The sequence below is a fragment of the Bactrocera latifrons genome, unplaced genomic scaffold, assembly GCF_001853355.1.
Source record: "Bactrocera latifrons isolate USDA-ARS-PBARC rearing strain unplaced genomic scaffold, ASM185335v1 scaffold_39, whole genome shotgun sequence".
Lineage (NCBI taxonomy): Eukaryota > Metazoa > Arthropoda > Insecta > Diptera > Tephritidae > Bactrocera > Bactrocera latifrons.
The window spans coordinates 1,272,405-1,284,897 of record NW_017537034.1 but is presented as its reverse complement, the minus strand read 5'-3'; the positions used below and the strand labels follow the sequence as shown (position 1 = coordinate 1,284,897).

General features: G+C 33.9%; 1 protein-coding gene across 1 annotated transcript in view; it reads right to left on the bottom strand.

Annotated features, from left to right (window-relative positions):
* Positions 1-382: 382 nt before the first annotated feature.
* The window catches only part of LOC108972274 (protein Star), an 85,838-nt gene continuing 73,727 nt past the window's right edge, over positions 383-12,493 (bottom strand). The window contains exons 3-5 of the mRNA XM_018938822.1: positions 4,974-5,512; positions 4,716-4,886; positions 383-1,365 (exon numbers count right to left, since the gene is read on the bottom strand). Coding sequence (XP_018794367.1) covers positions 1,147-1,365; positions 4,716-4,886; positions 4,974-5,512 — 929 coding nt within the window. The 3' untranslated portion in view covers positions 383-1,146. The remainder of the gene's footprint in view (positions 1,366-4,715; positions 4,887-4,973; positions 5,513-12,493) is intronic.

Genomic DNA, 12,493 nt, shown 5'->3' with positions numbered 1-12,493 from the left:
TTTTTTTTTTTTTTTTCTTCACTTCTCGACAATTTAACTCGTTTAGGCAATAATTTAAATTTTCATAAAGCATTTTCTTTCATTTAATTAAATTATTTTGTATATACTAAACTAATGGTAAGTGTGCAAAATAAACTAAATTATTAAATTAAATTAGAATTATTATTTATACAACAGCGACAATTTGTAATCGTTATCGATTTTCTGGCTAATTACGCTTACTACTCACTTCTTTGCAAACACTGTTGTTCGTTTTTTGCATTTTTACATTTTTGTTTCTTTTTTTCTAATTTGTAACTTAAAAGCTAGCCATTAAAAATAATAGTGAGAGTGATTGAAAACACAACAAAAATGCTATAATTTTGATGAATTCTTGATTCCGTTTTTTGTTTTTTTTTTTTTTGTTTTTGCATACGCGTGATACAATAATGATAATGAATTAACGCTGAATGAAGGCAAATGTTGCGTGCAGTTTTGCAAAAAATTGGAGCATCTAAACGATAGAACTCCACTTTATTTGTTATAAATACAAAATTCTTACTTAGTTCACTAAAAATAGCTGCGTCGTTTAAGGAAATTACTGTTGCGCGCTCTTAACACTTTCAAGTGCGTCTGCGCATGCGCGCGCTTGTGTTGATAATTTATCAATCGATTTATTTATGACTCGCGTCTCCTTCATTCTCTACGCACCACCTAACGCGATTTGTATGCTTTGCAAATTTTGTGTGTTTTTTATTATTTTGGTTTTTGTATTTCGTTTCGCATTGCTTAGTATTAGAACCTTGCAACACACGTTTAAGTCGTTTGCAATAGTTTAATAACGCGCGCGCTATTGCTTTTGCTATAATTCTTTTTTTTAATTTTTCTTTTGGTTTACTAAAAAAAAATTCGATTTACGTCTTTTGCTGCTCGTTTGTTGGTTTCTCTTCTTCTTCTTCTTATTTATATTCATAATTTCGCAGCAATTTTGCGCACTAATTAATAATTATTGTATTTGTTTTTGTTTTTGTGTTTTTTTAAGTATATTAAAGTAATAGCTTTGTTTTAGCAATAGCAACGGCGGCAATAGCTTATTTAACGGTATTTTCCCCATATCGTTGGTTCGTTCACAGCAAGGCCGCCAACACCAACCGCAGTTGCTGCTAATTAAGGCGTTTTGAGTAGTAGTATATCTTTTTTTCGTGTTCGACTCGTCGTTTTGATTCGTTGGTAGAAATAATTGCGACCGAAGGTCTTTTGTAATTTATACGATTTACCCGCTAGGAACTTGGTTAGCTCGTTTACGTAGCCTCTGGCTATGTCCTCTGTTAGGTGTATGGATATCACCTCGATTTGTACCCGATCGAATGGTAGCGTTTGTAGGATCTGTAAATTAGTCAAGAAATCGGTTAGAATGGAGAAGAAGAAGTCAAACTAAAAATTATCAAACATATATAATGATCTTAATAGAAACTAATACATATTTTATATAAACCGGTACAACCAAAAGAAATATTGCCTTTTTCGTCAAAATACATTTATTGAATAAAACAAGGAAAAACGAAGTTAACGGTTTCCCGAAGCAATTATATCCTTCGTAAATACAAAAGATTCCTTACAAGAACTTGATTTCGCTTGTTCAGCTTGTGTGGCAGCTATATGCTATAGGGGTCGGATACCGGCGGTTGCGAAAAATGGGAAGCTGCTTCCCAAAACCCAAAAACTGAGGGATTAGTTCGCGTAGTTACAGACAGACGGACGGTCTCAGCTATACTGTTCATTTGTACATTTTATAGGGCTCCCGACGTTTTGTTTTGGATGTTACAAACTTCGTAGCAAAGAACACACCGTTCGGGGTATTCCTTTAGTGATATACCTAAAACTACAAGATCAATGAAATTTAAAAAAAAAAAGAAGAAGAAACGTTAACTTCAGTTGCACCGAAGCTAAGAACAGGTGCATTTCTGTTAGTAATTATGTGTTCAGTTTGTATGGAAGCTATATGCTATAGTAATCCGATCTGAAATTTTTTTTCGGAGATTATATTATTACCTTAAGCAGTAATACATGTCAAATTTCGTGAAGATACCAAGTCAAATGTGAAAGTTTTTCATACATGAACTTTATTCCGATTGTTCAGTTTTTATGGCAGCTATATGTTATAGTTAACCGATCTAAACAATTTCTTCGGAGATTACATTGTTGGCTCAAGAAATTATCTATACCAAAATTTCGTGAATATATCTTGTCATATGTGAAATTTTTCCATACAAGAACTTGATTCCGATCGTTCAATTTGTATGGAAGCTATATGTTATAGTGGTCCGATATCGGCAATTCCGACAAATGAGTAGATTCTTGAAGAGAAAATGACGTTTGCAATATTGCAAAACGATATCTTAAAAACTGAGGGACTAGTTCGTATATATACAGACCGACGGAAAGACAGACGGACATGGCTAAATCGACTCAGCTCGACATACTGATCATTTATATATATACTTTATAGGGTCTCCGACCCTTCCTTCTGAGTGTTGCAAACTTCGTGACAAACTTAATACACCCTATTCAGGGTATAATTAGGTGAGTAAAAAAAAATCAAAAAACATTGATGGCCGGTTGTAACCTCGGATTAAATATATTTAAAAACGTACGAGAAAATATACAAAAAATGTTTCACTCAAAATTACAAACGGATATATCAAACTACTCTCTGATCTACGAAACCGAAACGAACCAGGAGTTCGTGCGCCCAACGCCTGTCAACGACAGCGACCTTCAAAATAATTTTTGACAGAAGTCACACGGAGCTAAATCAAGCGAATACAGTGGCTACGGTACAATATTGGTTGAAAATTTGGCGAAAGCCAGGAAGAATCAATGCAGTACGCGACGTTGTATTATCGTGGTGCAAAAACAAGAATTGTCGGTCCATAATTCCGGTCTCTTTTTACGAATAACTTCGCGAAAACGATATAAACACTCATATAGTATTTCTTGTAGACAGTTTGGCCGCTGAGAAGTAATTCGGCACCACACCACGGAAATCGAAAAGAGCTGCCTACATAACCTAGACTTTTGAACTGCGTTGACATGGGCTTTTCAGCTTCGGCTCACCTTTGACACGATATTCGGCCGATTGTTCGTCCGTTTAAGCATAGATCGAATACTCATCGCCAGTAATAATACACTTCATGAAATCCTGGTATTCGGAAAGCATTGCTTCACAGACTTTAACGAGACGTTGTTTTTCGAAAAAAAATTGTGATTTTGGAAACAATCGTGTTTTCACTTTTCTTAGACCCAAATCAATAATCTTTCAAAATACTTTTCACTGATCCTGCCGATATTCCAACGATGTCAATAAGATCTCTGACTATTAATTGGTGATTCTCAAGTCCCATATTCCTTCATTTTATTGACGTGTTGATCATCAGTTGATGTTGATGGTAGTCCTAGACGTAGTTCATCATCTGTCTCTTATACACATCTAGATGTGTATAAGAGACTTTTATGGCAGCTATATGTTATAGTTAACCGATCTAAACAATTTCTTCGGAGATTACATTGTTGCCTTAGAAAATAATCTATACCAAATTTCGTGAATATATCTTGTCATATGTGAAATTTTTCCATACAAGAACTTGATTCCGATCGTTCAATTTGTATGGAAGCTATATGTTATAGTGNAATGACGTTTGCAATATTGCAAAACGATATCTTAAAAACTGAGGGACTAGTTCGTATATATACAGACCGACGGAAAGACAGACGGACATGGCTAAATCGACTCAGCTCGACATACTGATCATTTATATATATACTTTATAGGGTCTCCGACCCTTCCTTCTGAGTGTTGCAAACTTCGTGACAAACTTAATACACCCTATTCAGGGTATAATTAGGTGAGTAAAAAAAAATCAAAAAACAAAAAATAAAAAACTAAACAAAAAAAAAAAAAAAAAAAAAAAAAAAAAAAAAAAAAAAAAAAAAAAAAAATTGTCACCGAAAGCCTTTTCCAACATTCTGAACGTTTCGACACCAGAGATTTGATTCCGCACACAAAATTTAATTGAACTTCTTCGTTGAATAATGCCACTCATCGTACAAATAACTTCATGTATAAATTTCTGAATGACTATTTTCATATGACACTTGGCACAAATGTCACTGACAGTCAATTTAAATTAAAAAAGTCTTACTATTTTTTGCCCATATTACGAGTAATTTGCGATCGAAGCACCTATAGGTAGGTGCATATCCCATTTACGAAAATGTTGTGACAAACAAGTCCCCGTTCATTAAAACTCATAAGCTGAATAGTAAAATATGGAAAATAGGTGTGGTCGTGGTTTAAAATTGACTTGGCATTGATGAAGAGGAATATAAAAAAAGTGGTCTACGACGAACCTATATACTCTTTATCTATATGCAGGTCAAATATATTATCTTCACAACTTCTGCTAACGTTTCTTGAGTTCTTGGGAATAGTAGGAAAATGGATATGGTTGTTTTCGACATTTGACTAAATGCAATATCACCATCAAGTTTCGCTGAAGAAAAAATTTCACTAAAAAAACACGAAAAAGCTTGCAAGATCTCTCTTAGTATAACGCACTTGAAGGTTATCATTATTAATAAGAAAAAATTAAATAAAAAACCATTATAAACCTAAATTAATCAAAAAATTATATTAAAGAACAAATTTAAAATAAAAAAATCACGTTTATGCATACCTCCAATTCATGCCCATGAACGCCCAAACTCAGCAGATCATATGTCACACGATTGCACGCTAACATTAGGGAATATAATGGAAAGCATTTGACACGCGAATTGAACCACGACGTTTCCTCATCCAGCAGACTATTGATGAGCACCTCCGACTCTTCGTTGTGTATGGTAACCTAGGAGCGACGCAAGCAAGAAAAAAGCAAAGAAAAAAATTATTTTGAAAATAAAAACAACTGTACCAACGCTCACACAACACCCACCTCTTTGGGATACGGATTGGGCGATATGCATGCGTGCACTACCTGCAGACCCGGCCGTTGCGCATTCTGTTTGCGCAATGTAAAGAAACGACGCGGTTCCGGTTCCACCACTAAGCCCGCCCAATTCAATGTTGCTGCCAGCCATGGTGCAGTCATGAGATGACCCATCGCACCGGGCAGCGACTGTATGAAGGCGCCATTCTCTTTGCCACCCACCAGATCGGCGACGTAATGCGCCATTTCGGCCGTGAGGCCCTCATAGTGATTACTGAAATTGAAATGCGTCGTTATAGGGCCGCTGGCCGCAGCTGTTAATCGCGCCACACCAGCTGCTGCAGTCGCTGCTGCTGCGGCCGCCGCTGCCGCTACAGCCGGTGACGCAGTGGCATCATCGATGGGCGCATTCTTCACGAAGTGCATGGGGTATTTGCGCATATGGATTTCGCGCAGGAATGCTATTAGTGTGGGATCATCTTGTGCTACGCCGAAGAATTCGTAATCGCGCGACATATTCAGTCGAAATTGTTTATGACGAATCTCTGTAAATAAATTGTGGAATTAAAAGAATTTTAGTGAATTGTTTCTAAGAAAATGTTTATATAGTTTTATATATGCGTGTAAATAATGTTTGTTGCACTATTTTTAAAATGCTGAAATCACTAAGTTTTTCTCGGAAAAAGTGTTTATAATTGAAATATTTTTGATTTTAATTTTAAATTTTACAATTATGAGGAATTTAGTTAATGTAGCGTCGCAAGTGATTGGAAAAACTAATAAATTCAAATAAATACTACACTGCTCTAATGTATTATTTATAGAATAATTAAAAAAACTTTTCCATTGTCAATATGTTCAGACAACGTCCGACATGTTTAACGTGGATACTTGCTAACGACAACCTTACCACCACCATGGCGCTTAAACGCACAGCGGATCAAATCGATACGTTGATCAGCGCCCTGAAAATGTCTACCATTTACCAATTGGCAATGTGGAATGAACACACCAACCGCCTTGGTAGGGTTCGAGGCCCATCTAAAACCTCTGCCGTACTTTGGCAATTCAACGTTCAACTGGCAAATTGTCAATTCTTCAAGCATTCGGGTTTTAACCACAATCACGATACTCTTCGTATAAGCAGGTTGGAGCGAACTCCAAGGGTTCCTGCTTCCCGAGATACCAGAATTAGGTTTCTGGCCAGACCTCGAAGCCAAATCTTACCAGTAGAGCTTCCATATTGCTCTGACCTAGCGACCAGGGGTTGGACCCCATACGCACACATCATTCGTACAAGAAGCTAACCCTAATTTTCAGTTTAACGTCTTCCCCCTAAACAATTTACGCGCAAACGAGCCTAACTGTTCGGCATACCGACTGGTGGAAATCACACCGTTCGTCTTTCATCTAAACCCCATTCAGAACTTCTAATCCCAAACCACCCAGTTCCCTAATGTCCCAGTACATCGGTCACTTTGCAATTACATTCCCCAACCTGACTTATAAGATAGGTACCTCTGATGCAAAAATGCATTGCGTCAGACAAAATCTTAAGTCTAGGTTATCCTCAACAAATCCAACGTGCCGAATGTACTCAAAAGTCACTCTACCCTTAAGACTTTTGTCCCAGCGGTCTTACCACCTTCACCTATCCATAGAGGCCTCCTGCTCCATTGATGTCCCTCCTTCTCCACATCATCATCGGAGATCCGATTTTCCACCTCAACATCTAAACCCCAAGTATTTACAGCCTCTAAGAATTGTCCTCCTGCCCGCTCTAACTCAGACCGCGTGCGATCATCGACCGGAAAAAGAAGGTGGTCCACATGCGCCCAACATAGCATACATAGTGAATCAAGATGCCAAGCAGAGAGTCCAGCATACGATTCCAAATATATGGACCGCAGAGGGAACCCTGCGGGCAACCACGAACCAGTTCAATCTCCTCATTCCCACATCGGATGAGTTTTTAGACTTTAAATTATATGCTCACTCGCTTTTTTAAGTTTTACGTGAACTTATAACTGTACTTCACTAGCTAGGCACTAAAATATTTGCGCAGATTTATTACAAAGACCCTATGATGAACAAGCTGGGTACTGCTCTCCTCTATCTGAAGAAAATGTTAACAAATATTGAAAGTTTAACTACCATCATAGATCGAAGATTTCCATCATAGTCCATTTCAATTTTGAAAACGCATATAAAAATAGAAATTCAAATAAATTACAAGTATTTCATAATACGCTTTGTCACCCCATTCGAAACCATTAAAGCTTAATTACCCACAATTACTTTGAGCAAAACATAAAAAATAAAAGCGTGTCCTTGCAAAAATTACCTAATCAACATAAAGATATGAAATAATTAGATTATATAAGGCTAATAAAGCAACACAAACGCCCTCAATACGTTGTTAGAACAACAACAAAAACCACAGTAAATATTTATAATAGAAGAAAAAACAACAACAAATCATTAATAATTGCGAAATGCTTAGTGCAAATTTATATACTCTCACGATCCAGTCCAAGGGTTTATTTGACTTTCACATGCTATGCCCAAATGGCACAACAAAACGCCGACACCGAAACTATTGCAGCCGGCGAAAGGAAAAAATAAAGCAAAAAAAGAACACAAAAAATGCAAATAAATGCGAAAAATATGTTAAAAAGTAAAATAACTAGCGCACATTTGAATAAATTACAAGCTGTCAAAGTTGAAGGTGAAAGCGGCACGCCCCCGCACGGCACTGGCTGTGGTGCTGAGGTAACCGATTCGCAACATTCGCGTTTGTTGGCGCTTCGAGGTGGTAATAAAAGGCAAACTAAAGGATAATAAAGGCGAAAGGATACGTGCCACATGCGAAAGCATACATATGTACATGTGCCTATGTGTTGGTTATAAAGGAAGTGTGTTCGGAAATGGGCAAAAGGTGTTAGTTGCTTGGTAATTGGAAAATGGAAAATGCCCGCAGCAGTTTTCACACCCATTTAGCCAGCGCTACTACAAAGTAGTGACCGTTAGAGTTGCAAAAAAGTTTTTGTGCGGCACATAGCATGTTGAACTCTTTTCGGACATTGTTTGCTTTTAATTTTCTATGTAATTTTCTAACATTTTCAATTTCTGTTTACTCACTCGACAAACCGCCCACTTTTGGCCAAGCAACTACTATTTACGACAGCACTTTGGTCTAACGATTTTAAAGTTGTTCTATATGTTTGCAAAGTTTACTTTCAACACTTGCAATAAAGTACATAGGTGTACAATGAAAAGGTTTATAGTGTACTACGGTAATAATTTATTTTATGACAAGGTTAGGTGCCAAGCTCAAAAACGAAAAAAAAGAAAAGACAAGAGAAGTGAAAAATTTAGTCACTATTATTAAAATATGTTTGTCAAATACATATAAAAAAAAAACTAGATAGAGATTTAATCAAATTATGTGCCAGCTTTTAATCTAGTTCTAAAAAATCATTAAAAAAGATTTATCATAAAATATGAGTCTTTAGAGAAAAAACTGTATTCTTTAAATTAAATATTCTTAACAAAAACAAAATCCATTAATGGTAGTTTCTAAACCGCACTAAATATAAAATGGATTTAAAACTGAAATGAAATATAAGTGTTGCCATCCTTTTGAATTTTCGACATTTGAAACTGCTTCTAAGTAAAAAAAAATCCATTATGTGAGTATCTAAAAAAATAAAGAATTGACTTAAGCATATAATGGAAAATTAGGGTTGCCACCTTTTTTAAATTTCAAAATAAATAAACAAATAAGCCAAAAAATCCAAACAACTGTAAATAATTGACTTTAAGCGTGATGTGGAAAATTGGGTTTGCCACCATTTTTATATTTCAAAATAATTTGAAAATTAAAAAGATACAAAGAGAATGAAAAACGGGGTAAACAATTGTTAAAATTGAAATAATTTTGGTTACTACCAAATGACAGTATGACTTGCCACCTAATGAGAAACTATGTATATTCCAATATTGACATGTCGATTTTGTTTGTGGTGAAAAGGTAAAAAACAATATCCAAAGATTTGAATTTGAGTATAATGTGGTATTTGGTTAAAGAAATTTTATAAATACATATGTATATAATTAGGGGTTCCATATAGTTTCATTAAATTATAAGTTATGTATAATGAACCGAAAACATTCAGTTGAAAATTGTAATCGTGTAAACTCATTTTTGTATATAATCCAACAATAATTTGTTTTAAGCAAGTGTAAAAATTTATGGTTTTATGATTTTATGAAGCGTTATGGCAAGTTGTGAGTCCCCTAAATACATATTTGAAGGAGTTATTTTAAAAAATAAATCTTTGAAATATGTTTTTGTACTTTTTCTTGAAATTCTTGAAATAATATTTTTATAAATTTAAATTCTTAATGTATGAGGGAAGCTAAGAACAAAAGATTCTTTACACCTTTAAAAACAAAAAAAAAATATAAATACGTCTACAAAAAAAAATTAAACACGTTACATAAAAATATAAAACAAAACGAGATAAAAACAACAAGCAGATAATACCAAAAACCATAAACAATAAATTAAAAAAGAGAAAAAGTACAGACATCCAAATAGAAAACATAATACATTAGAAATATAAAAAAATATACAAACATTAAAACTAATCCAACTGAAAAAAAAAACAAAACAAAAACACATAAAAAGAAAACAATCAATTGTGCACTTTGTTTTTGATAGTAAATTGTTGATATTCAAGCCCTGCCGCTAACTGGAACAGAGTAAAGTCACAGAAAGTAAAAAAAGAAAAATTAAATTTAATAGCGCTTTATATTTTAGGAGAAATTTGTAATTAAGCTACTTGTTTTATTACAACAATGCTTGTATTTTTTTTTTCACTAAATTTTGCACTTTTTACACCGAAACAAATAATACATCAAACGACGTTAAAAAATATTACTGTACAAACAGCGGAACATCCGGATTAAAAAATGTTAACAAAAATATAAAGCACCGTTTTGCATTTATTTCTTGGAAGAACAGAAGATATCAGAACCAGAAGTAATATTTATCTTCAAATTGAATTTTCTATCTATATTCACTTAAGAGTTTATGAGCTCTAGACATCCAAAAAATCTTTTTTAAAGGTGAAAATATACACACTCGAAATTGCATTTTCAAATCGAGCGACGATGAAATTTTAATTGTAGCTGCACAATAAGATTACATTAAGACCGAAAATTGTACTTTAAATTCCTCTGGTAAATGAAATTTCTAAAAAGCATATTTTGCTAAGTTGGTACAAAGCCTTTAAAGACGGTCAGGCTAGTGTTGGAGAGATGGCAAGGGAGATTGACATCTCTCTCGAGTCCGTTCGAATGAAGTTGGTGGATATTTTGGGTATGAAATGCAATCTTGCTTGACTTGTTTAAATTTTGTTTTTCAAAAATAGTACGATTGTGACCGGATTTAAAACCAAAAACGAAAAATAGCATCGATCAACCATCGTTTTCACAAGATTTGGCTGCCTGTGATTTTTTCTTGTTACCCAAACTGAAATGGCCCCTCCGTAAAATATCTTTTCACTCTATCGAGGAGATAAAACAAAATACCTTGGAAGAGCGGCAGGCTATTCCAAATAGTTAAACGTGAAGTGAAAAGTGTTTCGAGGACTGGAAAAATCGTTGGCATAAGTGTGATCACATCTGTTGGAGATTACTTTGAAGACGGCAAAATAAATATTAATGAATATAAATAAATTTAAAATATTTTGCATTTTATTTACAATTTGCGTATGATCTTGTTTTTTTTTATTGCAAGTTTTTTTTAAATAATTAACAGCTATTTTTTCTGTAGAAGAATTTTTGCTTAAAATTTATTTGAAGTTAAACACATTCACACTTCGCTAACCTGACTTAAATTTATTATGTAAGATCTCGGTTTTTTTTTTGTTTCCGATAGAAAAGGTTCTTAAAATCACCGTCGTCTACAGATGATCTCTTGAAAAAGGCGATTCCAAATATTGACTCAGTAATCACCAAGTTGTATAAAAAGGTAATTTAGTTTTTTCCCCCTAAATTGATACCTGATAAAGAAATTCAATTCATTTTTATTTACTCCCAGACTAAATTTCCAAAGTTAGACCTTCTTAAAGTCTCTAAACTGGCCTATCACCAATAAATTATTTTTATAGAATTGCTTCTTAAGAGTCCAATAAGCTTTCAAATATTTTCAAGTTGTTTACCTCAGGAATAATTTTTCGAAGTCCAATGTTTACTACATAAAACTATCATTAAATACTACAAACTTTTCGTTAAAAAGCCCTCAAGTTATCTTAACGGGATTTAACCAAGCAAATAAATTGCCTGAGAGTTAAAAATCAACAACAAAACCTTATGTAAAATAATTAACTGTACACAAACAATTTTTAGAAACCGAAAGAATGGCAATTGTAGTCAATAAACCACAATAAATGCCAAAGTATCACATAACAAATCAAATCTATCGATTTGCGCTATAAATTCCATAAATAGTGGGACTAAGCTGCGTATCATTTAAAAATAGCAATAAAATCATGGAAGCAACTATAAATTACAGTAAAAGAGATTTGGTAAACAACAACGCGCACAAATCATCTCGAATTTCAACTGATGGTCCTCACCAAAGTAGTACCAAATTTGAACGTCGCATGGACGGACATTAGCAACAAATGACGAACCGATAATCGAGCTTACGACTGACAAATGCAAGCATTTGTATGAGTGTATGTTTGTGCAGCGCATTATGAGTTTCGAACATAGATCGATTTACCACATTTAATGCCGATCTAAGTATAGCTAATGGATTATACGATTTTATGACACTGTAACATGATTATCATGTGTTATTTTGGGTGTGAACAACAGTTGAATATATTATTTTGCCGGCAAACATCAATGAGTGTGGTGCTGAAGAGGTAAAAGAAATTTTATGTGCCAGTGCGCGTGTCTAGTTAGTAGTGTGGGTGCCGGGAAAACTATGTATTCATGTGCGTGTGTGTCTATGCGTCAAGTTATGGCACGTGTATAGAATACTAAATAGCAAAAATTTATGACTTAGTTACATTCATTTTCATTTGTATATGCAAATGGGGAAATGGGAAGCTTTTTGTTTTAGTAGAATTGAGGGAAGTCACTGAAGTTTATGAGAGAGTTTTTTAAGAATAATGGCAGAAACTTCTTAACAAAAAATTGGGAAAAATATTGTATTTATGCAACTTTTTTTCTTAAACAGATTTTTTAAAACTTCTGAAATTATAAAAAAAAAATTATTAAAAAGTAATTATTTAATTAAAAATAGTTATTTAAATTTCTACAACTGGTTTGAGGGTAATACACTAGTCAACATAATTAAACACGTTACAAATTTCGCAACTGCGTCTATGAAATTAGTTATATAAATACATATATAATTAGTTGTTTATATTTCTAGAACTGTTTTGGGACTCATACACTAGTCAATATAAATAAAAATGTTTTTCAGTTTTCTGTATATTTTTTTT